At 41.7% G+C, this 23,728-nt stretch overlaps 1 protein-coding gene across 1 annotated transcript in view; it reads left to right on the forward strand.

Moving 5' to 3' along the window:
- Positions 1–23,728, forward strand: part of MYO1D (myosin ID) — a 377,286-nt gene that overhangs the window by 243,719 nt on the left and 109,839 nt on the right. Inside the window, exon 21 of the mRNA XM_003279378.4 lies at positions 22,524–22,678. Within this exon, the coding sequence (XP_003279426.3) occupies positions 22,524–22,678 (155 nt within the window). The remainder of the gene's footprint in view (positions 1–22,523; positions 22,679–23,728) is intronic.

A 23,728-nucleotide genomic window follows, 5' to 3' on the forward strand; every position in this document is an offset into this window, starting at 1 on the left:
TTTATTTAGGTAATAAATTTACCTTCCTAATTAATTCTCAGTAGTCCTGGGAGCTGTATTATTTTGAACATCTTACACAATGTTTATAGTTCTGTGTGTTATAACAAAGAGAGTCACTTAGCAAAATTAGATATTTGGAAACCTCTCTTCTTAGAAAAAAAGCAATGTCTATATTATAGAGAAATTTAGAAAAATACAGATGAAATTTTTTTCTTATTCTGATGGCTTTGGCAATGAAACATTCTTTCCCCTGCCTCTTATAATTTCTTTTTAGCACTCAATGACTTTATTATTGGATTTGAGTGAGCCACGTGGTTTTAAAATACTTCTAAGAAATGTGACGACTAAGCCACATTCTCTCTCTTTTTTTGTTAATAAGAGAGAAAGAAGTCAGAATTTCAGAGCTCTGCCATTGATGGTTTTCCTGACATGTGTTCAGAAGCAAACGCCTTTTGTTACACTGGTTAGAGACAGCTGCTTATGCCAAACGCTACTAAGCAAACTGCTTTTTTTTTTAAATGTGTTTTTCCTTACATGTGCAAAAATCTGACCAATAAGCAAACCAATTTATAATACCAAAAGTCACTGCTTTTGGGCACAGACTCCATTTTCATCGGTACTGTACTTGGAAATTCCATTTCATATGTAAAAGATGTCTCAAAGCAACGTCTGAAAGCACCAAACACTAGGGCCAATTTATGACTCCTTTAAAAAGCTATGTTGTTAAAGAAACACAATGCCTTTTAAGAACTAAAGTGTAAGCAAATTAGTACAGTACCACCTTAATTTATCCAGAGGTCAGATTGCTAGAGGCAAGATGGCTTTAAAACAAAGCCATACACGGAGATGTATATATTTTTTACATCTCTACATTTGCAGAAATAGATGTCACTAAGCTGCGGCAATAATAGGCTTCCTTTAGACAGCTGTCTTTATCAGAGCTCTCTTTTATTCAGTAGACATTTTGGAGCACCTCCCATGTGCTGTGCATTTGGCAGGCACTGGTGGTGCGAGCATACATCACGTAGCCTCTGCCTACAAGCCTTGTGGACCCGTGGGAGAGGCAGGGAAGCCACCAGCCCATTGGCACAGTGCATAGGTTGCTCACTGTGGCAGCCCCGTAGGTGCACAGCACAGTAATACCTTGCTCTGAAGAGAAAACTGGTGCTCAGAAAGGTGAAGCCATCTTCCCAGGTCACAAAGCTCACCAAGAATGGAGCTGGGCTTCATCATTTGTGTGTGTGACCTAGCCCCTAATCCCGAGTGTGTTTGACCTAAGCCAGTTCCAACAGCCACCTGCTACCTGCCACTCCCTTTGACAGATAACACATGAAACTAAAATCCTGGTTGGGGCCCAGAGCAGTGGCTCACACCTGTAATCCCAGCACTTTGGGAAGCTGAGGCAGGCAGATCACCTGAACTCAGGAGTTCGAGACCAGCCTGGGCAACATAGTGAAACCCCATCTCTACAAAAAATGCAAAAATTAGCCAGTAGTCCCAGCTACTCAGGAGGCTGAGGAAGGACAATTGCTTGAGCCCAGGAGGCGGAGGTTGCAGTGAGCCAAGATCGCACCATTGCATTCCAGCCTGGGCAACAAGAGCAAGACTCTGTCTCAAAGAAGAAAAAAAAAAAGAAAGATACAAAAAAAGAGAACAAGAAAAAGAAAATGTCTTCATTTCTTTTAGAGGGGAACAAAACAGCACCTTTAAAGAGAGCTGCCACGTTATACTTTTATTTGTATAGTTTGTTTCTCTCAGTTGCAATCCTGCTTCCTCAAAGAAGAAAAGGTACTACAGTCTCAAGAAGGCCAGAAAAAATATAGTGGTTTTACTGTTAACCTGCTATTTAGAAGATCTGATTTTTATTTTAGATAGTTTTCACTTTTAAAGCCCAATAAAAAATGTTAGTATGTTAATAGTCTTAACTCAGGGGTTCTCAACTTTAGCTGCACATTAGAATGGCCTGGAGAGTTCTTAAAATTACTGATACCCAGGTCATACTCCAGATCAGTGAAATCAAATCTCTGCTGGTAGACCTAGGCATCAGCATGTGTTAAAGCTCCCCAGGCTGGCCGGGCGCAATGGTTAACACCTATAATCCCAGCACTTTGGGAAGCCAAAGTGAGAGGACCGCTTGAGCCCAGGAATTCAATACCAGCCTGGGCCACATAGCAAGACCCTGTCTCTAAAAAAAAAAAAAAAAAAAAGGAAAAATAAAATAAAGCTTCCTAGGTGACTGCACTATGCAGCCAGAGATGAGAACCACTTATCTAACTATTCTGTTCCCCAAATTTTTTCACTTTTGTTGTTTTGGCTCCTTCTTGGAAACATCTGTTAAAAGTTGGACTTGCTCCCAAATTCAATTCTGCCATTAGAGTTTTTTATCACTTATGTATATGTGTGTGAGACAGAGACAGAGAGACACAGAGTGCTGAGGTCTGAATGTGTTCCCCCAAAATTCATATGTCAAAATCCTAACCCCCAAGGTGATGGAACTCGGAGATGGGACCTTTGGGAGGTTTCTACCCTCATAATGGGATTATCGACCTTATACAAGAGGCCCCAGAGAGACCCTCGCCCTTTTGCCATGTGAGGACACTACAAGAAGTTGGCAGTCTGCAACCTGGACAAGGGCCACCAGCACCCTCATCCCGGACTTCTAGCTTCCAGAACTGTGAGGAGTAAATCTCTGTTGTTTATAAGCCACCAGTTTATGGTATTTTGTCATAGCCACCTAAATGGACTAAGACAGAGTTGAAGAGAGTGTGTGTTTTCTAGAAAGCCTCATGATCCCATATCTGTATCAAAAGTTAAATTTTCTTTAAGTCACTGACCATGGTTTAATGTTTGAGGACAATCTCATCAAAAGATTTTCCTTAAACAAGAGTAGTATAAGATAAAGAAATCACCTTATATTTGATGATTTTCATTCCTTATAGTGGACATCTGCATATATTGTCTCACTTGGCAGCAACCCCCCACCCCACCACTACCACACACACATCACTGGGAGGTGACCTATACTGGTCCTGGACTGTAGCCATTAAATAAATGAGTTTGTTCCTTTGTTATTGGCTAAGGTCCAGAACAAACTTTCTTTACACAGAATTGTTACAATGAAGTTCTGCACTACAGGGGGAATCTGATTTTTTTAATATAATAAACATTAAAAGGATTTCATTTCATTGGAATCATATCTAAGCATAGACTTCTTTACAGTGTGCCATGGTTAGAGATATATCTAGTGGGAACAAGTAAAGTTGACAGGCTCAGGGTCCTCTCTCCTGAGTTAGCTGAACTACTACTTTGACTCCTGTTGAGGGAGCAGCCATTCTGCTTCTTGGGAGCCACCTCTGATGTCCTACCTTACCATCCCCTCTAATAGCCTTTCACAAAGCTTGTTGAGTTGTAAAAATGTCTTATATTGCATTTAAAGATCCTTACACCATAAATGGTAAAGGACAAAAGAAAAATCACACCCCAGTGGGGTCTGGCAACACAGGTGTTAGGATATTTGGAAGCAGATGGGTGGTTGTTGAATTCATGCCCCATTTTAACAGTAGCACCCATCTCAGTTGAATGTTGAGGCCCAAAATGAGGTATATGAAATAATGCGTGGAAAGTCCTCAGCATCGTTCTTATCACATAGTCAAATGCTCTATAATTAGAAACTGCTCTTTGCCCCCTTGCAAACTGGCAATCCTGTGCCTGTAGAAATCAGAGTTGGATGAAGTCAGCTTTCAGTGCCCTCACTGTCTAATCTTTGCTCTCGGTTTTCATTCCCCTGGAGTGTTCTCCCAGATAACTGAATGGCTTCCTCACTTCATTCAGGCCTCTGCCCAAATATAACTTTAAAAGGTGTGTTCAGAATGATACCCTCAACTCCGTCTTATCCCTCTGTATGCCTTTATACGCTTTATTCTTCTTCATAGGCCACATCACCACCTGTCACATTATTAGAGTTCTTTTCAGTCTGGCTCCCCCATACCCCCATTAGAACATAGACTCCATGGGAGAAGGGTCGGGGACTCTCTTGTTCCCAGAACACTGCCTGCCATACAGTAGGTGTTCAATAAACGAGTGTTGATGGTTGAGCTGGAGAGGTCAAGACTGGTGACAAGAAAAGCAGTTAAGATGCTGCTTAAGAGATTACAAGGACCTGAACTCAAGCAAGGACCATAAAGAGGGGGAGATGGGTTCAAGACCTGTTTATGTGCGAGAACAACAGGCCTTGGTGCTGGTGACTCACCAAGATGGGAAATACAGGAAAAAAAGCAGGGATGTGGTAGCAGAGTGTGAGAAAGATCAGTCTCAAATGGGCTTCATTTGAGGCAAGGCCCAATACACAGTCAAAGAGCAACCTAGGATGGAGACTGTCTTAGCATGGGGTGCTGTTAACAAGAAACCACAGACCAAGTGGCTTAAACAACAGGAATTTATTTCCCAGTCTGGAGGCTGGAAGTCCAAGGTCAGGGTGCCAGCATGTTTGAGCTCTGGTGAGGGCTTTCCTTTCAGTTCACAGAGGACTGGCTGCCTTCTCATTGTATCCTCACATGGGGAAGAGAGGAGGAAGCAGGTTCTGGCCTGTCTTTTCTGATAGACACACTAATCCCAGCATGAGGGCTCCACCCTCATGACCTAATTACCTCCCATAGGCCCCACCTCCAAATACCATCACACTGGGGATTAGGGTTTCAACATATGGGAGGTCACAGACATTCTCAGTCCTTAGCAGAGACATGGATTTGGAAGCCGTGGACAAGAGCGTGGGGAGGGGGATGAGGAGAGAAAGGAGAAAGTACCTGCAAGGTAACCAGTACGAATAAAGCTTTTAAGGCTGTGATTAAGGATTGGCTTTGATAAGGAACACATAGGAACCATCAGTCTTCTAAGCAAGGAGAACGTTTTTAATCCATCCATAGCTTTTACTGTCTTCCACACATTCAATACATTCTATCATCTACCACCTACCTGGTAGGTAGGAGGGAAATAAGGACGAGAAGATGCAGTTTCTGTTTGTCGTTTAGTGGGAGAGGCAAATGCAAACAAAAATAATCACAGTGCAGCTTGTTAAATGCAAAAGCAAAGGTGAGCATGAAGTTCTAGGAGAGGGTGCAGAAGATGGCAGAAATGGCTTTTCAGGACAAGAAAACGTTTGAGGAGGCTCTGCGTACAGGTTGAGCATCCCTAATCCAAAATCCAAAATGCTCCAAATTCCAAAACTTTTTGAGCACCAATATGACGCTACAAGTGGAAAATTCCACATCTGACCACATGTGACAGGTTGCAGTGAAAACACAGGCACACAGCACAGTTTATTCAATGTCCCCAAGGGAAAAATAAAATTACCTTCAGGTTATGTATATAAGATTTATAGGAAACATAAATGAATGTCATTTTAGACTTGGGTTCCATCCCCAAGATATCTCGTTATATATATGCAACTCTTCCAAAATCTGAATAAAATGCAAACTCTAAAACATTTCTGGTTCTAAGCACTTTGGGTAAGGTATACTCAACGTGTATATGCAAATACTTGTGCATGTTTGCACTGGGCTCTTGTAGCTTTTTTCAAATTCTTAAAAGGAGTGTGTGCTCCACTGCTATTAACAATGCAGAGCAACCACTTTCAAGTGGCGTGATGAGGTTTGTGTTCTTAGGAAGCTAATTCTGACAGCGTTACAAATATATACCGAAGTGACAAGAGGCTGGTGAAATAAATATCATTTCAGTGGTTCTTGGAATAATCTCAACAGATAAACTGACACCAGAAATGGAGAGAAGAGACAAGATGTAAGAGGTTTCTGAGTTATTCTTAATTAAGGTTAACATTTTTTGGAATATTTTCTATGAGCCAGGCACTAGTTTAATTTTCTACCTGTATTACTTTAGATAATTTTTTCATCCTCCCTGTGAGGATGAAACCCCACTTGAAGGTGAAGAAACTGAGGCACGGAGCATTGATAGGGCTTATCTGAAGACATAAAGTCAGTAGGAGGTAGTGCCAAAATTGGAGCCCAGACAGTGTGGCTCCAGAGCCTGTGCTGCCTCCCAGCTGAGAATGGATGAGTTGGCGAAGTTGAGGCATTCTCTTTTGGGCTTGGGAGGTGGTATGGCTGGTGGTACTTTATTGAAATACGGCCCTGAGTAAGAAGAGTAGTAAGGGTAAGCTGATGAGTGTCATTTTGTCCAGGTCAAATATGTGGTCCCCCTGGGCTCTCCAGGAGACTCCTGTTTGTGCTTTCTCCAGACAGGCAGAAATGCCCATCTGAAGCTCCAGAGAAAGGTCTAAGTGTGGCATGCACGTTTGAGAATTATCAGCATTTTAAAGAGAGGGAAACTTGTGGTCTCTTCTCTCCAAATGTGGTTGCCATTGCCCAGCCTGTGATGTTTGCCTCCTGGCTCCTCCCCTACATCAGAAACCCCTGAAGGAGAAACTACATTTCTGATTTGTTTGGGGCATTATCTAGAATGAGAAGTTGGGCCTTCCAGTTCTAAACAAAATGGAAAAGATGCATTTCTCCCTACCTGTCTCACTAAATACAGCTAAAAACCCTAGACATTATATCATAAAACAAATTTAAGAAGATTCTGAATGCTGGAGAGAGGAAAGTGGCCCAGCTAGGGACCTCAGGACTCTGGAGGAACTCGGCAGGGAGGGGTTCCCTGGCTTTTCTTTTTGCCTCCTTTCTATCCCAGACTGGCTGCTGGAGAAGCCCGCCATCCAGAAACACCAGCAGGCACAGAAAAGAGCCTGCTCTCTCTTGCCGAAAGTACAGGAAAGGGGTAGCCTAGCAAAACAGAATCCTTTTTGACAATAAGCACCCTTCTCCAGAAAAGCACCAGGGGGAAAATATACAGGTACCTCCAGCTCTCATCAGCAAAGGCCTAGTGAAAAGCCTAACCCTCCACCCTCGCCTGGCAGTAAAGAGGTACCCCTCTCCTGACCCTTCCCTGCTGGGCTGGTGTCAAGGAGGCTCAGTGGGGAGCCAGCCTAGGGGTAATGAGGTACCCAACCCCTCTCAGTATGTCAGTGGAAGCCGAGGGACATGCCTAGGTTTCCACCCCCTCCTGGAGGCTATGAGGCGCCTGTCATACTCCCCACAAGAGTGGTGTCAATGGAAGCCATGTTGAGGGGCCTGGACTTCCACTCCCATCCAGCAGTAAAGCTGGATGTCCTCCCCTTCTGCTCCTGGCCCACTTTTAGTGGAAGCCTGCTAAAAGAGAAGATTTAAGTAAGATCCAGAGTCTCCTAATACAATATCCAGAATGACCAGGATACAATAAAAAATCACTCATCATATCTAAAATAGTTGTTAGTGTACACCAACTCAGAATAGGATAAGGAAAATAAGCCTAAAATGATGAGTGAATACTCTTTTTTTATTTTGCATTGAGAGGGTCAAAAAAATTCAATTAAAGACTAATAAGGAAAGCAGCTTAATTAAGTTGATATTTTAAGAGAGAGGAAAAAATAAATTTAAAATAGATAATATAGAGCTTGCTTCAATTAGTAAAACAATTAGCTTTGTAAAATAATAATTTGACTATCTAGGACCCAATTATTTAGTAGTTTTACCTAAATCAATGGTTACGTTTGATTTGAATCACTTGGGGAGCTTTTACAAACAGCAGATGCCCAGCACAAACCAGACCAAATGTATCACAGTCTTCCCTGTGATTCTCATACACAGCCATGGTTGACAGCCATTGGCCCAAAAGAACCATAATCAGAAGGAAAATGGGAGGATGTTTATACCTCCCAAATAGATGAGACAGAGTCAAAATAGATGGGACAGAGTTTGTGTGGTAAACTTTGTATGTTCTTTCCAAAGGAGCGCCTTCTTGGCCATTTGTCTTGCTTTATGTACCCTTGTGATGAATTTGACTATCTCATTCCCAAGCCCAAAACAATAAATCTGAAGCAGTAATTAAAAGGAAGTCAGTCTCTTACAGGCAGGCATATTGATGATTGTAATATATGAAAACTGAAAGTATAAGAAGACTCAGAGATTTAGTTCAGTTCCACTACATGGCTTGGTAGTAAAAACTTGTTGAAGTGACTTCTTGAGCTGTGTCCTCAGAGCAGTCTATTTGGAATTTAAATTGAATTTTTCGTGAAACTACTGAACTCCAAATTACAAGACAAGCCCAGGAACTCAAACTGCCAGATATTCAGGCAAGTATCTGGCATGTCTTAGATTTTAACAAAAAGAAGACAAGGTTCTTGCAACAAAAGGAAAAATTCACCAAGCATTTAAATTAACGGAGGAGTTGCGAAGCACAGCACAGTGACTCACACCTGCAATCCCTTCACTTTGGGAGGCCGAGGCAGGTGAACCACTTGAAGTCTGGAGTTCGAGACCAGCCTGGCCAACATGGTGAAACCTTGTGTCTACTAAAAATACAAAAATTAGCCAGGCGTGGTGGCAGTCGCCTGTAATCCCAGCTACTCGGGAGGCTGAGGCAGGAGAATCACTTAAACCCGGGAGGCGGAGGTTGCAGTGAGCCAAGATCATGCCATCGCACTCCAGCCTGGGCAACAGAGCAAGATTTTATCTCAAAAAAAAAAAAAAGAATTAATTAATTAACAGAGGTGGCTATGGGAGGCCCAGCTTCCTGTGTGTCACTCTCTAGAGGAATTTGTATTTAATTTTGTTAAGTACAAAATCCATTGTGATGAGGACATTATGTGGGTTGTAAATCTTCTTGATGGTGCCCTTGATCCCTGTCAGGATGTGGAATATTGGGAAGAAATTGAAGTTGGATATGGAGATGTTTTATTTATTCAGTGCAGTGAGGTGAATTGGTGTTGGAAACTTATTGAAGAATTTTGCTGAGTGGCTTTCATCAAGCTGTTAAAATCAAGGGTTGAAAGCCCTTGTCAATCAATGATATAAACTTAGCCCTTTTAATCAGTTGATTACAATTATTTTCCTTGACCTGAATAATGTTGATCAATAGTACTAGGATCACAACAGGCACTTGAGAATAAAGTCGATTATACTGGTTTCAAGACAGTTTTTCATTACTGCTCAAGGCTCATGTTTTGTAGAAATAGGTTTTGTTTTACCATTGAAACAGCACGAGGTTCACACATACTGGTATGATGTTTGGATCATGTGATCCAGGCGTGCAGTCACAGAGAGCCTAGTAGCCCTGAAGATGCATCTGTTTTAAAGCATACTTACTAATTAACATTCACCATAACAACTTTGAATCCCTGAGAAAGGAAAAGAATTTTATTCTGTTTCATGAAGTGGGAAAATATTTATAAATATGGTATTTTTACTATTTATCCGATGCGTTAAAATAATAACAAAAAATTTTTGAAAGTGACTATCTGTTTGTAAAGGAATTAATTCTGAGTTATCCCAAACTGTGTATTCTTTCTATGATGCATTTACAAAATTAAGGTTGCTCTCTGTTATGGTCATATGTTCTTAGGTCAGTGATTCAGAATAGGCGGGCCGGGAGCAGTGGCTCACGCCTGTAATCCCAGCACTTTGGGAGGCCAAAGCGGGTGGATCACCTGAGGCCAAGAGTTCGAGACCAGGCCGGGCGCAGTGGCTCAAGCCTGTAATCCCAGCACTTTGGGAGGCCGAGGCGGGCGGATCACGAGGTCAGGAGATCGAGACCACGGTGAAACCCCGTCTCTACTAAAAATACAAAAAAAAATTAGCCGGGCATGGTGGTGGGCGCTTGTAGTCCCAGCTACTCGGAGAGGCTGAGGCAGGAGAATGGCGTGAACCCGGGAGGCGGAGCTTGCAGTGAGCCGAGATCGCGCCACTGCACTCCAGCCTGGGGGACAGAGCGAGACTCCGTCTCAAAAAAAAAAAAAAAAAAAAAAGAGTTCGAGACCAGCCTGGCCAACATGGTGAAACCCCATATCTACTAAAAATATAAAAATTACCCGGGCATGGTGGTGGGCGCCTGTAATCTCAGCTGCCCAGGAGGCTGAGGCAGGAGGATTGCTGGAACCTGGGAGGCAGAGGTTGCAGTGAGCCGAGATGGTGTCATTGCACTCCAGCCCAGGCCAACAACAGACAACAGCGAAACTCCGTCTCAAAAAAAAAAAAAAAAAGCAAAGCAGGTGGCTTCTCTCTGCTCTGCAGTATCTGAGGTCTTAGCTGGGAAGACTTAAAGACTAGGGGTGACTTAAGGGCTGGGGCTGGAATCATTTGAAGGCATGTTCGCTGAGGTGACTGACATCTCGGTGGGTGGACTCGGAGACTGAGACCGCTGACTGGAGAGCCTTATGAGGCCTTTTGGAGATGCTTGGCTTCCTCACAACATGGTGGCCTCAAGGTAGTCAGACTTCTTTATTTTTTTTATTAACTTTTTTTGAAGACAGTCTGCTCTATTGCCCAGGCTAGAGTACAGTGGCGTGATCTCAGCTCATTGCAACCTCCGCCTCCTGGGTTCAACAATTCTCATGCTCAGCCTCCAGAATACCTGGAACTATGGGCATGCACCACCATGTCCAGCTAATTTTTGTATTTTTAATAGAAACGGCCATGTTGGTCAGCCCGGTCTTGAACACCTGGCCTCAGGTGATCCACCCAACGTGCTGGGATTACAGGCAGGAGCCACCATGACTGGCTGGTAGTTGGACTTCTTATGAGCTGACTTAGTGCTCAAAACATGAGTGTCCCATTAAACAAGGCAGAAGCTGCATTGCCTTTTATGAGCAGGCCTCAGAAGTCACACAGCCCCAATTCTGTTGCATTTTGTTGGTCAAAAGCCAGTCATATGGTAAGCCTAGATTCAAGGGGTGGGGATATAGACCCCTATCTTTCTATGGGAGGAGTGGCAAAAATTTCGCAAACTTGTTTTAAATCCTCCACTTTCTACCCACTGGTTAAAAATTATTTTTGTTACTCTTACTTAAAATGCGCTTACCGGCCAGCCACTGTGGTTACACCTGTAATCCCAACACTTAAGGAGGCCAAAGGCAGGAGGACCACTTGAGGTCTGGAGTTCAAGACCAGTCTGGGCAACACAGCAAGACCTCATTTCTACCAAAAAGAAAAAAGTTTTTAATTAGTTAGATGTGGTGGTACAAGCCTATAGTCCCAGCTACTTGGGAGGCTGAGGCGGAGGATTGCTTGAGCCCAGGAGCTCAAGGTTTGAGCCGTCATTGCACCACTGCACTCCAGCCTGGGCAACGAAGTGAGACCCTGACTCAAAAAAATGAAGTAAAATAAAATGGAATGTGTTTACCCACTCCCAAGATGTCCCAAAAGTCTCATCTCCTTATAATACCAGGTTTAAGGTCAAGGGCCAGGATCTCATCTAATTCAATCCAGGCGCAGTTCTTAAGTAGAATTCCTGCAATCTGAAGACCAGCTAAAAGGAAAAGTTATCTGCCCCGCATATGCAATGATGATCTCGGGATGGGATACCTACCACAGACATTTCTGTTCAGAGAGGAGGGGAATGAGGGGCACAAAACACTCACTGGCCGTCTGTGTTTGCAGCTAAGTAGCTTTCTTAGCTGCTTCCTGTCCACAGGTCCAGAGCCTCTTTGCATTTTGCCGTGTCTATGTTGCTTTCAGTCCTGTCCTTTGAAATTTTGGTGGATTAACTGTGTATCAATTTATAATCACTCCATTAGACAAAATCATGCCCACAAATCTCTGATAAACTCTCCCATAGCTTGGGCTCCTCGTGAGCTATTGTGGGACAAGAACCTTAAGATTCCGGAGCCCTGTTGTTTAACGGATAGAATTTGTAAGGCATGCCCTAAAGATCTTTAGAGCCTCGTTTAGTCTGTCTGGAAGATACTGTGGATGCCTTAGATCTTTCTAAGGTTTTGACAAAGGATTTTACAATCCCACTCTGGGTTTGATCCATTGCCCTGAAACCATTTCTGAATTTGAGAATCATTTGCCATCTGGAGAAGCTGGGAATAAGAAACAGTTTTATTTTCAAGCCCAGCAATTGCAGGCTTCTTTATATTTCCTCTAAATTTTACATGAGAGCAGAACCATTCTTTATTAAGGTCCTCTCTCTCCTCTCACATTTTTTTCATAGACAGCAAGAAGAAGCCAGATGGCACTTTCAGTATTCTGTCTAGAAATCTCCTTATCTAGATCATCATATTTGTTACGTACATTTTCTATTTTCTGCCTTCCCATAGGCAACAGTGTTGTCAAATTTTCTCCTACTTAACAACAAAGGCCCGCTTTCCTCTGGCTCGAAGTAATCTTTTCCCTGTTTTCCTCAGGCCCTCACTGACCCCCTCTTGAAGGCCTGCCATGATTCCTCCAGCAGTGTCTCAGGACCTTTCCAGCTTCCACCTACTTCCCAAAGCCAGTGCCAACTATCTGGGATTATGTTATAGGAGCACCCCACTCCTGTTCCAAATTTTTATTCCAATCACTGTTGCTGTGTAACAATCCACCCCAGACTCAGTGGAATGAAACGACCGCTACTTTATTATGTTCTTGGATTCTGTTGGTAAAGAATTTGAAAGAGGCACTGTGAGGCCAGCATGCCTCTGCTCCACAATGTCTAGGGCCTCCATTAGGAAGATTCGAAGGTGGGGGTTACCTGGTGAGAGTTGAAATCACTGGAGCCCTCATACACTCACTTGTCTGGCCCCGGCTGGCAGAGCTCAAACCAGGACTGATGACCAGAGCACCTGCACACGACCCCTCTGAGAGGTTTGGCTGCCTCACGGCATGGCACCTCAAGACCATCAGCCTGCTTGCATGAGGGCTCTGGGCTCAAGCAATGTGTTGCTTTCAAGAGATACTTGCTTATAAAGGGATAAACTCTCAGTTATGCCACAGCTTCCATTATTTCCATGATGAGCCCACACAGCTGAGCTTCCTGAGTTATAGCTAGTTGAGGAGTAAGGAGGGAACAAGATGTGGGGGACTGGGAAGGGAGAACGAGGGAGATTAGGAGAGACAGATGAACAGAACAGAGAAAGGTGAAAAGGAAGTCACCAGGTGTCCTGCAAAAAGCCAGAGCAAACTGTCTCCCAAGTTTCTGAATGGAAAACAGAATGAACAGAATGTTCTCCATCAAAGAGCAGCCAAATCAATTTGTTAATTGAGATCAAAAGAGCATAAGCATTATCTCTGCAGTCTAATCAAAGAACGGAAGTTGAATAGTACATCCAAAAACCCAAGTGTCTATATCAAAATGCAAGCAAACACCTGCAGAAATTAAGTGACCGCTAAATTTCATGAAAGTTCTTTGTGTGCCAGGCATAGCTTTGGACGGGGTATGGGGGGCAGGGTCATGGAAGGGCAGGGAGGTGGGGGGAATACCAAGAATGTAGTCCCTTAGAGGTGTATGTAGAGAACAGTAACCAAAGAAGAGGAGAGATTCTCCAGGACAGAAGATTGTAGAGCAGCTGCTACTGGGAGGAAGTTTGGAACAAAGATGCTCCAGAGTAAAAAAAAAATAAAAGTTAAAACTGATTATTATAGTGATGAAATAGCGATAAATACATTTGAGTATTTACCATCTTACTATAAAATGAAGTATTGTTTTATATACCATGATATACTGTAAAATAAAAACAATACAAATACAAAACTTCATACTTGGCTCAAAAAAGTGAAAGCCACCAAGCCTGATCCCAAGGAGATCATTCTGGTTGGACAAGCACACAGATAACACATAAATGTGAACTATTAATAAACTGAGTTATATTGAGGTTTTTTTTTTTTTGAGATGGAATCTTGCTCTGTTGCCCGGGCTGGAGTACTGGAGTGCAGTGGCGCTACTTCGGCTCACTGCAACCTCTGCCTTCCTGGTTCATGTGATTCTCCTGCCTCAGCCTCCCGAGTAGCTGGGATTACAGGAACGCACCACCACGCCCAGCTAATTTTTGTATTTTTAGTAGAAACAGAGTTTCACCATGTTGGCCAGGATGATCTTGATCTCCTGACCTCGTGATCTGCCCGCCTCAGCCTCCAAAAGTGCTGGGATTACACGCGTGAGCCACTGCACCTGGCCTATATTGAGGTATTTCTTACTAGTGAACCACCCTTACCCTTGTGAATATACTCTCATGGTCATGGTGTTTATCTTGTTGAATCCAGTTTGTTAATTATTTTGGATTTTGCATCTGTATTTGTACGTTACATTGATTTCTAGGTGTGTTTGTGTTTTTGTGTGTGAGAGAGAGAGATTCAGCAGGTTTTGCTAGCAGGATAAATAAAATGAGTCAGTATGATTTTTCTCTTTTTCCATATTGTAGAGCATTTAAGTATGATAGAAATTACGTGGGCCTATAACATAACCTGTGCCTAGTAAGAACTAGGGGAGTGTTTTTCTGATAATATATTAAAAAAAACTTTTTGTTAGTTATAAATAGAAATTAATTGTTTTATCTTTCTTTAAGTCAATTTTACTAATTTATATTTTCCTATAAAATCATGCATTTCAGGCCTGGTGCAGTGGCTTACACCTGTAATCCCAGCAGTTTGGGAGGCCAAGGCGGGAGGATCGCTTGGGCTCAGGAATTCATGACAGCCTGGGCAACATGACAAAACCCTGTCTCTACTAAAAATACAAAAACTAGCCGGGCATGGTGATGTGCTTCTCTGATCCCAGCTTCATGGGAGGCTGGGGTGGGAAGATTGCTTGAGCCTGGGAGGTAGAGGCTGCAGTGAGCCAAGATCGTGACACTGCACTCCAGCCTGGGCAAGACAGCTAGACCACACCTTTAAAGAAAAATATGCATTTCATTAATATGGAATTACGATTACAAAAGTTTTTTCTCTTGTAATGTCTTCTTTTTTTCTTTTTTGAGACGGATCTCACTCTGTCACCCAGGCTGGAGTGCAGTGGCATGATCAGCTCACTGTAACCTCAAACTCCTGGGCTCAAGCAGTCCTTCTGCCTCAGCCTCCTGAGTAGCTGGGACTACAGGCACACACCACTACATCCAGCTAATTTTTTTTTTAGCCGGGGTTTTGCTATGTTGCCTAGGCTGGTCATGAACTCCCAGCCTCAAGTGATCCTCCTGTCTCAGCCTCCCAAAGTGCTGGGATTAGAGGCTTGAGCAACTGCTCCTGGCCTCTTATAATTTCGAAAGTCAACACACCCTTTCTTAAATCCCTTTCTCATTCCTAGTGTTAAATATTTGTGGTTTTGCCTGTTTTTTCCTTGGTGAGACTCTGCCAAGGGTTTGGTCTGTTTGAAGAACCAGCTCTTTAATTTATTATGTATATTGTTCTCATTCATAAACTTCTGCTTTTATCTTAATTTTATAAACAGGGTATATTTTTGTTTTTTACTTAAATCTATAAACCCTCGTCCTCCAATAAAGAAGTTGTATCCTGTTCACATTTCTTACAGCAACTGGCAAAAAAACTTTTCTTAAATTCAATCATGCTATTTAAATGCTTTCTATTTTTTATGCTCCCACACTATTTCATTCTTTTTTCTGTTGCTGCATTGGTCAAGTTTTATTTATTCTCTTTTTACTAATAGTTAGAACCTTACACATCCTTTTTCATCTTAATGATTACTGTTAAATATTTGAGCTGATCTTTCCTAATTGATATCAAGAATAAAATGGATTTACTTGTCTCCTCCTGTGAATTGTGACAAAATTAATGTGAGTTTTTTTTTTGTTTTTAAGATGGAGTCTGGCTTCAGTGCCCAGGCTGGAGTGCAATGGCACGATCTCGGCTCGCTGCAGCCTCTGCCTCCCAGATTCAAGCAATTCTCCTGCCCCAGCCTCCTGATTAGCTGGGACTATAGGCGGCCTCCACCACGACCAGCTAATTTTTGTATTTTTAGTAGAGACGGGGTTTCACCATGCTGGCCAGGCCAGTCTCAAACTCCTGACCTCAAGTGATCCTCCCGTCCTGGCCTTCCAAAGTGTTGGGGTTACAGGCGTGAGCCACCACACTCAGCCAAGTTTTCTTTTTTAAAAAAGGATATAAACCTGAATTTTATTTTCCTATATAGATAACTTATTTTTGTATGCCTAGATACTTGAAGATTTTTTCCTTTATTCTACAGGTCTAAAACTTCTCTGGTCTACACATCCAGAAGATCCTCTAAGTTTGGCTGGTACCTGTGATTCCTTTCTATCTAAAGACTGGGACGTTTTCTTCCATTATTCTTTAATTTTCTGCAGTATCTATTCAGTTACTGCTTCCATTGTGTATGTAATTTATCATATTTGTCTTTTCGAATTATTTCTCTTTCTAATATTGGTCTGTTTTGCACTGATTTCGTAAATGAGAATATGGATTAGAGATTTTCTTGTATAGTGAGCTCGCTCTCTTGCGCTCATTCCATTGCAGAGGAGGAGAGGACATCTGCTCTGACTTCTCAGGCCGGCCGCCTCTTCCAGAACTGCTCAGCTCTTTACCTATCTGGTTGTGTTCACTGTTTGGTCCTTCTTAGTAAGGAGAGGCTGGGAGAATTGAAATGGGTTGCAATCAGAGACTCTGTTTGCCCTGTTCAAATCTTCAAGGCCAAAGAAGGGGAAGGCTTAGATTTATCATAGCATAGAAATCTCATAGATTAGGAGAAATAAGGAAGCAATGGGGGCAGGGGGAGCCTTGGTAAGGAGTTTCCCTTTTGTTCAGAGAAACGCATCTATGTGTTATGGCTGCCCAAGTGCAATGAGGTAGTGACCCCTTCCCCAGCTGAGATGTTTCACAAAATACCTTCCATTTGCATGGTGTTGTAAGGCTTTAAAATTATATTTTCAGTGATAAAGTTTTGCTGATACATTTTCCCTTAGAGTGTAAGACCCTCGAAGACAGAGGGTTTTTTTGCTTATTTACTTTTTGTACTCCAGAGTTGCTACTATTTGATCCTTACCACAACCCTGCAAGGTAGACAAGGCACCTGATGTTATCCTTATTTTGCAGAAAAGGAGACAGATGCCCCAATAAATTAAATGAGTCACTCAAGATCACATGGCTGAATTGGGATTAACACCCACGTCATCCTTAGTACACTAATCCCCACTTACCATCCTTTCTTCCAGGACTAAAAGGGACATTCTGGGTGCTGTTTGTCCTGCCTTGGTGACAGTAGGGACTTAATCTTTCATTATTTGTGTAGCAGAGCAACTTAAGTGCCGTTTTCCCTCATTTCTTCCACGACTCTGACACACCACTAGGCCTGGGCGTACACATGAAGAATTCCCATCCACAGCAGATAAAGCCACCCAGACAGCAAGGGAGAGGGAAGGGGTGGGAGAGAAGCCCACCTGCTGAGAGGGGGTGGTGGCCGAGAGCAGTGTCATTGGCTCCTGTCCTCTGGTCCAGGCAACACCTAGGAAGGGATCCTCTATCCCTGTGGTTTCAGCATTCTTTGCCGAATCTGTCTCTTTTTCCCTGAACCCCTGCAGCTAATGCTCCTGGGATATGCTGGCAGAGTTACTGCTGTTACCATTCTCATTTCATTAGGCTTTAATCAAGCTCTCCTGTGAAGTGCTACATCAATTCAATTTTGAATTTCACATATAAAATAATCAAATGAGAGTGAAGCATGATAGACATAAAATGTTTTTTTAAAATGAAAATGATATTTTTAATTTAATCATATAAAAATCATCTGGATCCGGTACATCTAAGTGGCAGAGAGTTTGCTATATTCTCTTACCAGTGGCCTCAGAAAGCCCATGATGCACATTGGTTGGTGAATGATTTCCAATTTCTTTAATATTTTCCCTTCTCTCCATTAAGCCCTGACCCTGGCATTCTTTAAAATCAACCCAAGAACTCACCTCCTATGAAAATGTATTCATGGGAATACTTATTTATAGAATATATAAGTATTCTGTGTTCATTTATACATGATACTTGAAAAACCTGGTGTGATGGAAAGAACATGAGTCCCCATCAGTCTGCAGGTCTGAGTTCTAGTTCCCAGGCCTGCAGACAGGCTGAACTCCTTCAGTCTCAATTTCTATCTGTAAAACATAGGCATGGAACTAAGTGGCATTCCAAATCTGTAAACTGTTAAGGTGTTTTTCTTCAGTTATTTAATACTTACCTCTTCCTCTGATCCAACTGGATTGTGAATCCCCCAAGAACAGGGATCACATTCTCAGCATCTTCCGCATGTCTGTCTCTTGCCACAGGCTGTGTGGCACTGCGCCATCCCCCAGTGGCTGCCTTGTTCATGCTGCCTGCCCACCTGGCTGATAGCACCTGTGGTAGCCAGGAGGTGGCACTTCGGTATTTTATGCAATAGAAGAACAGACCACAGAATGAGGAAATCACTCTGACTTCTGCTTTATTGACCAAAGTAGAATATCTAGAGATCAAAACAGCCAGGGTGTGCTATTTTTTAAATTTATAGGCAATGAATGTAATTTACTTGCGTGGGTGGTGGTGTACAGGTCTCGAGTCTTAGTATAGGCATAAATTTGTGTAACCACTGCCACAGTCAGGATACAGAGTAGTTCCATACCCTAAAAAACTCCCTTGTATCGGACTCCTCATAACCCCAAACCCTGGCAGCTACTGATCTGTTGTCCATCCTTATCCTTTTATCTTCTAGAGAATATCATATAAATGGAGTCACACAGGCTGTAACCTTTCGAGACTGGCTGCTTTCATTCAACCATAATGCCTGTGAGATTTATCCACGCTGTTGCATGTCAGTAATTTGTATCATTAGTTTGTTCATTGCTGAGTAGCAGTCCATTATTTAGATGTACCACAGTTTGTTTATCCGTGCACACACTGCTGGATATTTGGGTCATTTCCAGCTTTTGTCGATTATTAATAGAGCTGCTGTAAACATTCATGTATAAATTTTCATGTGAAGCTAAGTTTTTATTTCTCTAGGATACGTGCCTAGGAGTGAGATTGCTGGCTCATGTGGTAATTTTCCGTTTAATTTTTTGAGTTAACAACCACTGTTTCCACAGTGGCTGTAACATTTTACGTTGTACATTTTACATTTTCACCAATAATGCATGTGAGTCCCACTTGTTCTGTGTCCTCACCAGCATTTAGTATTATCACTCTTTTGTTGTTGTAGGATGTTTTGTTATTTTAGCCATTCCGATGGGTTTGCAGTGGTTCCCATTGCAGTTTTAGTTTGCATTTCCCTAATGGCTACTGATGTTGAGCACCCTTTCATGTGCTTATTCACCCCTATGCCTTCTTTGGTGAAGTGATTTCAAATCTTTTATCCATCTTTTTTAATTGAGTTGTTTACTATCTTAAGTTTTAAGAGCTCTTTATAGATTCTAAATACAAGTCCTTTATCAGATATATTTTTGCAAATATTTTCTACCAGTCTGTGGCTAGTCTTTTCACTCTCCCACCAGTGTCTTCCTTAGAGCAAAAGTTTTAAATTTGATCAAGTTCAATTTATCAACTTTTTTGCTTTATGGATTGTGCTTTTGGTATCATTTCTAAGAAATCTTTGCCAACCCAAGGTCACAAAGATTTTCTTCTATGTTTTCTCCTAAAAGTTTTCTAGTTTTACATTTTGCATTTCGATCTTATAGTGCACTCCGAGTTATTTACGAGATGTGAGATTTAGGTAGACTTTTATTTCCATTTGCATGGGGATGTCCAAATATTCCAAGTTATCCAGATGCCCACATTATCCTTTCTTCATTGAACTGTCTTTGCACCCTGGTGAAAAAATTATTGGCCATATTCATGTGAGTCTGTTTCTGATTTATGTTTTTTTTTCCTTTCTAAATTATTGTCTTGATTAACGTAGCTTTATACTAAGTATTAAAATCAGCCTCTATGAGCCCTCCAACTTTATTCTTCATTTACAAAACTGTTATGGCTATTCTAGTTCTTTTGCTTTTCCATACACATTTTAGAATCTGCTTGTTGATACCTACAAAAAATCTTGCTGGGATTTTGGTTGGGATTTCATTAACTCTATAGATTAATATGGGAAAAATTGGTATCTTAAGAATTTGTGTTTTCTAGTCCATGAGGATATTATTTCCCTTCATTTATTTAGGTTTTCTTTTATTCCTTTCATCAGCCTTTTAATTTAACTTGTTCAATATTTTGTAGTTTTCAACATGTAGGTCCTACAGATAGATGTTTTGTTGGATTTATATCTAAGTATTTTTGTTTTTGGAGTTGTTATAGATGGTTTTGTTTTTAAATTTTTGTTTCAAATTTTTCATTGCTAATATAGAAATATTTTTGTATGTCAGCCTTGTATCCTTTGACCTTACTAAATGCACTTATTAGTTCTGGGAGCTATTTTGTGGATCCTTGGCATTTTCTATGTAGGCGATCATGTAATCTGAAAACAGAGACGTGTTTCTTCCTTTTCAATCTGTATGCTTTTTGATTTTTTTTTTTCTTTGAGATGGAGTCTCACTCTGTCTCCCAGGCTGAAGTGCAGTGACACGATCTCAACTCACTGCAACCTCCGCCTCCCGGGTTCACACGATTCTCCTGCCTCAGCCTCCTGAGTAGCTGGGATTACAGGCGCCCGCCACCACACCTGGCTAATTTTTGTATTTTTAGTAGATACAGGGTTTCACCATATTGGTCAGGCTGGTCTCGAACCCCTGACCTCAAGTGATCCACCCACCTCAGCCTCCCAAAGTGCTGGGATTACAGGCGTGAGCCACCACACCCAGCCGCTTTTTAATTTCTTTAACCTGCCTTGCTGCACTGGCTAGGGCTTCCAGTATAATGTTGCATAGCTGCAGTGACAGTAGAAATCCTTGCATTGCTCCCGATCTTTTTTTTTTTTTTTTTTTTTGAGACGGAGTCTCGCTCTGTCGCCCAGGCTGGAGTGCAGTGGCGTGATCTTGGCTCACTGCAAGCTCCGCCTCCCGGGTTCACGCCATTCTCCTGCCTCAGCCTCTCCGAGTAGCTGGGACTACAGGCGCCCACCACCACGCCCAGCTAATTTTTTTGTATTTTTAGTAGAGACGGGGTTTCACCGTGGTCTCGATCTCCTGACCTCGTGATCCACCTGCCTCGGCCTCCCAAAGTGCTGGGATTACAAGTGTGAGCCACCGCTCCCGGCCGCATTGCTCCCGATCTTAAGGGAAAACATTCAGTCCTTCTCCACCAAGTATGATGTTAGCTGTGGCATGTTGTATATGTCATTTTATCAGGTTAAGTTCCCTTATAATCCTGGTTTGCTGAGAAATTTTTATCATGGATAGATGTTGAATTTTGTCAAGTACTTTTTCTGTGTCACTTGATGCAATCCGTGGATTTTCTTTTTTATCCTGTCATTTTATTCTGTCATTACCTTGATTAATTTTTGAATACTGAACTAGCCTTGCATTTCTTAGATAAACTCCACTTGGTCATGTTGTATTGTCATTTTTATGTATTGTTGGATTTAATTTGCTAATATTTTCTTGACATCCATTTTTACATCCATGTTGATGAAGGATATCAGTTTGTAGTTTTCTTGTACTGTTGTGTTTATTTTTGATACCAGAATAATGCCAGCTTCAAAATGAGTTAGGAAGTATTCCCTTCTCTCCTATTTTCTAGAAGAAATATGGTGAATTGGTGTTATTTCTTCTTTAAATGTTTGGTGGAATTCACTAGTGAAATCATCTGGGACTAGAATTTTCTTTTTCAAAATGTTTTTAAATATAAATCTAATTTCTTCAGCAGATATAGAATTACTCAAGTTATTTCTTCTTGGAGAGTTTTAGTATTTTGTGGCTCTTAAATAATTATTTGTTGTTGTTTTTGAGATGGAGTCTCGCTCTGTCGCCAGGCTGGAGTGGAGTACAGCGGCATGATCTCAGCTCACGGCAACCTCTGCCTCCTGGTTCAAACAATTCTCCTGCCTCAGCCTCCTGAGTAGCTGGGACTATAGGCACACGCCTCCATGCCCGGCTAATGTTGTTTTTTTTGTTTTGTTTTGTTTTTTTGTATTTTAGTAGAGATGGGGTTTCACCATGTTGCCAAGGCTGGCCTCGAACTCCTGAGCTCAGGCAATCCGCCTGCCTTGGCCTCCCAGAGTGCTAGGATTACAGGTGTGAGCCACTGCACCCTGCTGGAATTATTTGGTTTTAACTAAGTTGTTGAATAAGTTTTTGTACAGAATTGGTCCAAATATTTTAATATTATCCTTTTAATGTCTGTGTGGTCTATACAGATGGCCCCTTTTCCATTCCTGATATTGATAATAAGTTCTTCCTTCTTTTTTTGTTTTGGGCTAGAGGTTTATCGGTTTTATTGATCTTCTGAAAGAACCATCTCTTTCATTAATTTTTCTTTATTGTTTTTCTATTTCAAATTTTATTCATTTCTGCTCTTTATTATTTCCTTCCATCTGCTTGTTCCGTGAAACTGATAAAGATTAAAGTCAGGAGGGTCACTGAGCAAAACCCTTAGAAAATGTATGACGTGTTTTGTTGTTTTTAGGGATGGTGTCTCGTTATGTTGCCCAGGCTGGATTCAAACTCCAGGGCTCAAATAATCCTCCTGTTTCAGCCTCCCAAGTAGCTGGGACTACAGGCACATGCCACCATGCCCAGCTCCAAAATGTATTTTTTAATTTATTCTTTTGAGAATGATCCAAATAGTTTTCCATGCATTTTCTCTTTGCAGTTGACTGGTCTTAGTGTCTCCAATGGAAAGGACCAACTTGTAGTGTTCCATACAAAAGACAACAAAGACCTCATTGTCTGCCTCTTCAGCAAACAGCCAACCCATGAGAGTCGAATTGGAGAACTTGTTGGGGTGCTGGTGAATCATTTCAAGAGGTAAAGTTTGATTTTTGTAACTAAGACACGTTTTAAATCTATGAAATCTTTAATCATAATTATCACTGAGCTTGTTTTGTGCCAATTTTAATGTATGGAGCTATTTTTCTCCATAAGGACAACTTAAATCATCTGTTTCACAGAAGGTGAAATTAGCATCCCAGCTTACTTTCGGGATTAGGAATGACCCTCTACTTTTCCAGCCTCCAGCTGAACCGACAATCAGAGATTTCTCTAATGGTGATTTTTATTCCACTGTCGATCCAAATGTAATTAAATCCAAAAGATAGACAAATTATATTCTTCTCATCATAGCTTCTCATTTACCCCAAGTAAAATCAGTTTGTGTGTCCACTGTGACCATAAGCAAATTAGAAGGCAAATTTGGGATGGCATGCAAGTCCATGAAGACTGCAAGAATTCCTGAGAGAGGCAGTGAACCACTGCAAAAACGTGGGGTCATGATGGAACATGGCATAATCTGAGAACTTCATAGTAAGCCCTGATGATACCTGGGGCAGGGAGGTGAACAATGATACAATAAGTATAAACAGAGAGCAAGTCCTGAGGGTGATGGGGACCAGTGAATAGATAATTTTAAGCAGGGGGGTGATTTTGTCTGGTTATTCATTGGCGTTCTTTCAGAGATTGGATTTCTCTTCCCATAAGGGGTCATGGAATATTTGGCTGGGTGTGTCTGTCCAAAGTCAAGTGCTCTCTTTGTGGCATGCTGCCTTCACCTCCCCAGCCCCACCTGATGCTGGGAGAAGACCACTCATCAAAATCAGTGACTGAGAAATGATACAAGTGTAGTTCCTTTTTCTTCCTAAAAGACATTTCCTGAGTTCCTAAAATTAATCAAGTATTCCTTATTAGTATGATTTTGTTTGTTTGTTTGTTTGTTTCAGTTTAGACGTGGCTTCTCTTTCTCGCAACAAACACATATTTGGAATCAGATGTCCACATACCTAATTCTATTGTGTTCATTTTGGCTGATAAATGTATAGAGCATAATTTTAGAAGTGGGCTGCACAGACCATTTATTTTGTG

The sequence above is a fragment of the Nomascus leucogenys genome, unplaced genomic scaffold (assembly GCF_006542625.1).
Source record: "Nomascus leucogenys isolate Asia unplaced genomic scaffold, Asia_NLE_v1 Super-Scaffold_249, whole genome shotgun sequence".
Lineage (NCBI taxonomy): Eukaryota > Metazoa > Chordata > Mammalia > Primates > Hylobatidae > Nomascus > Nomascus leucogenys.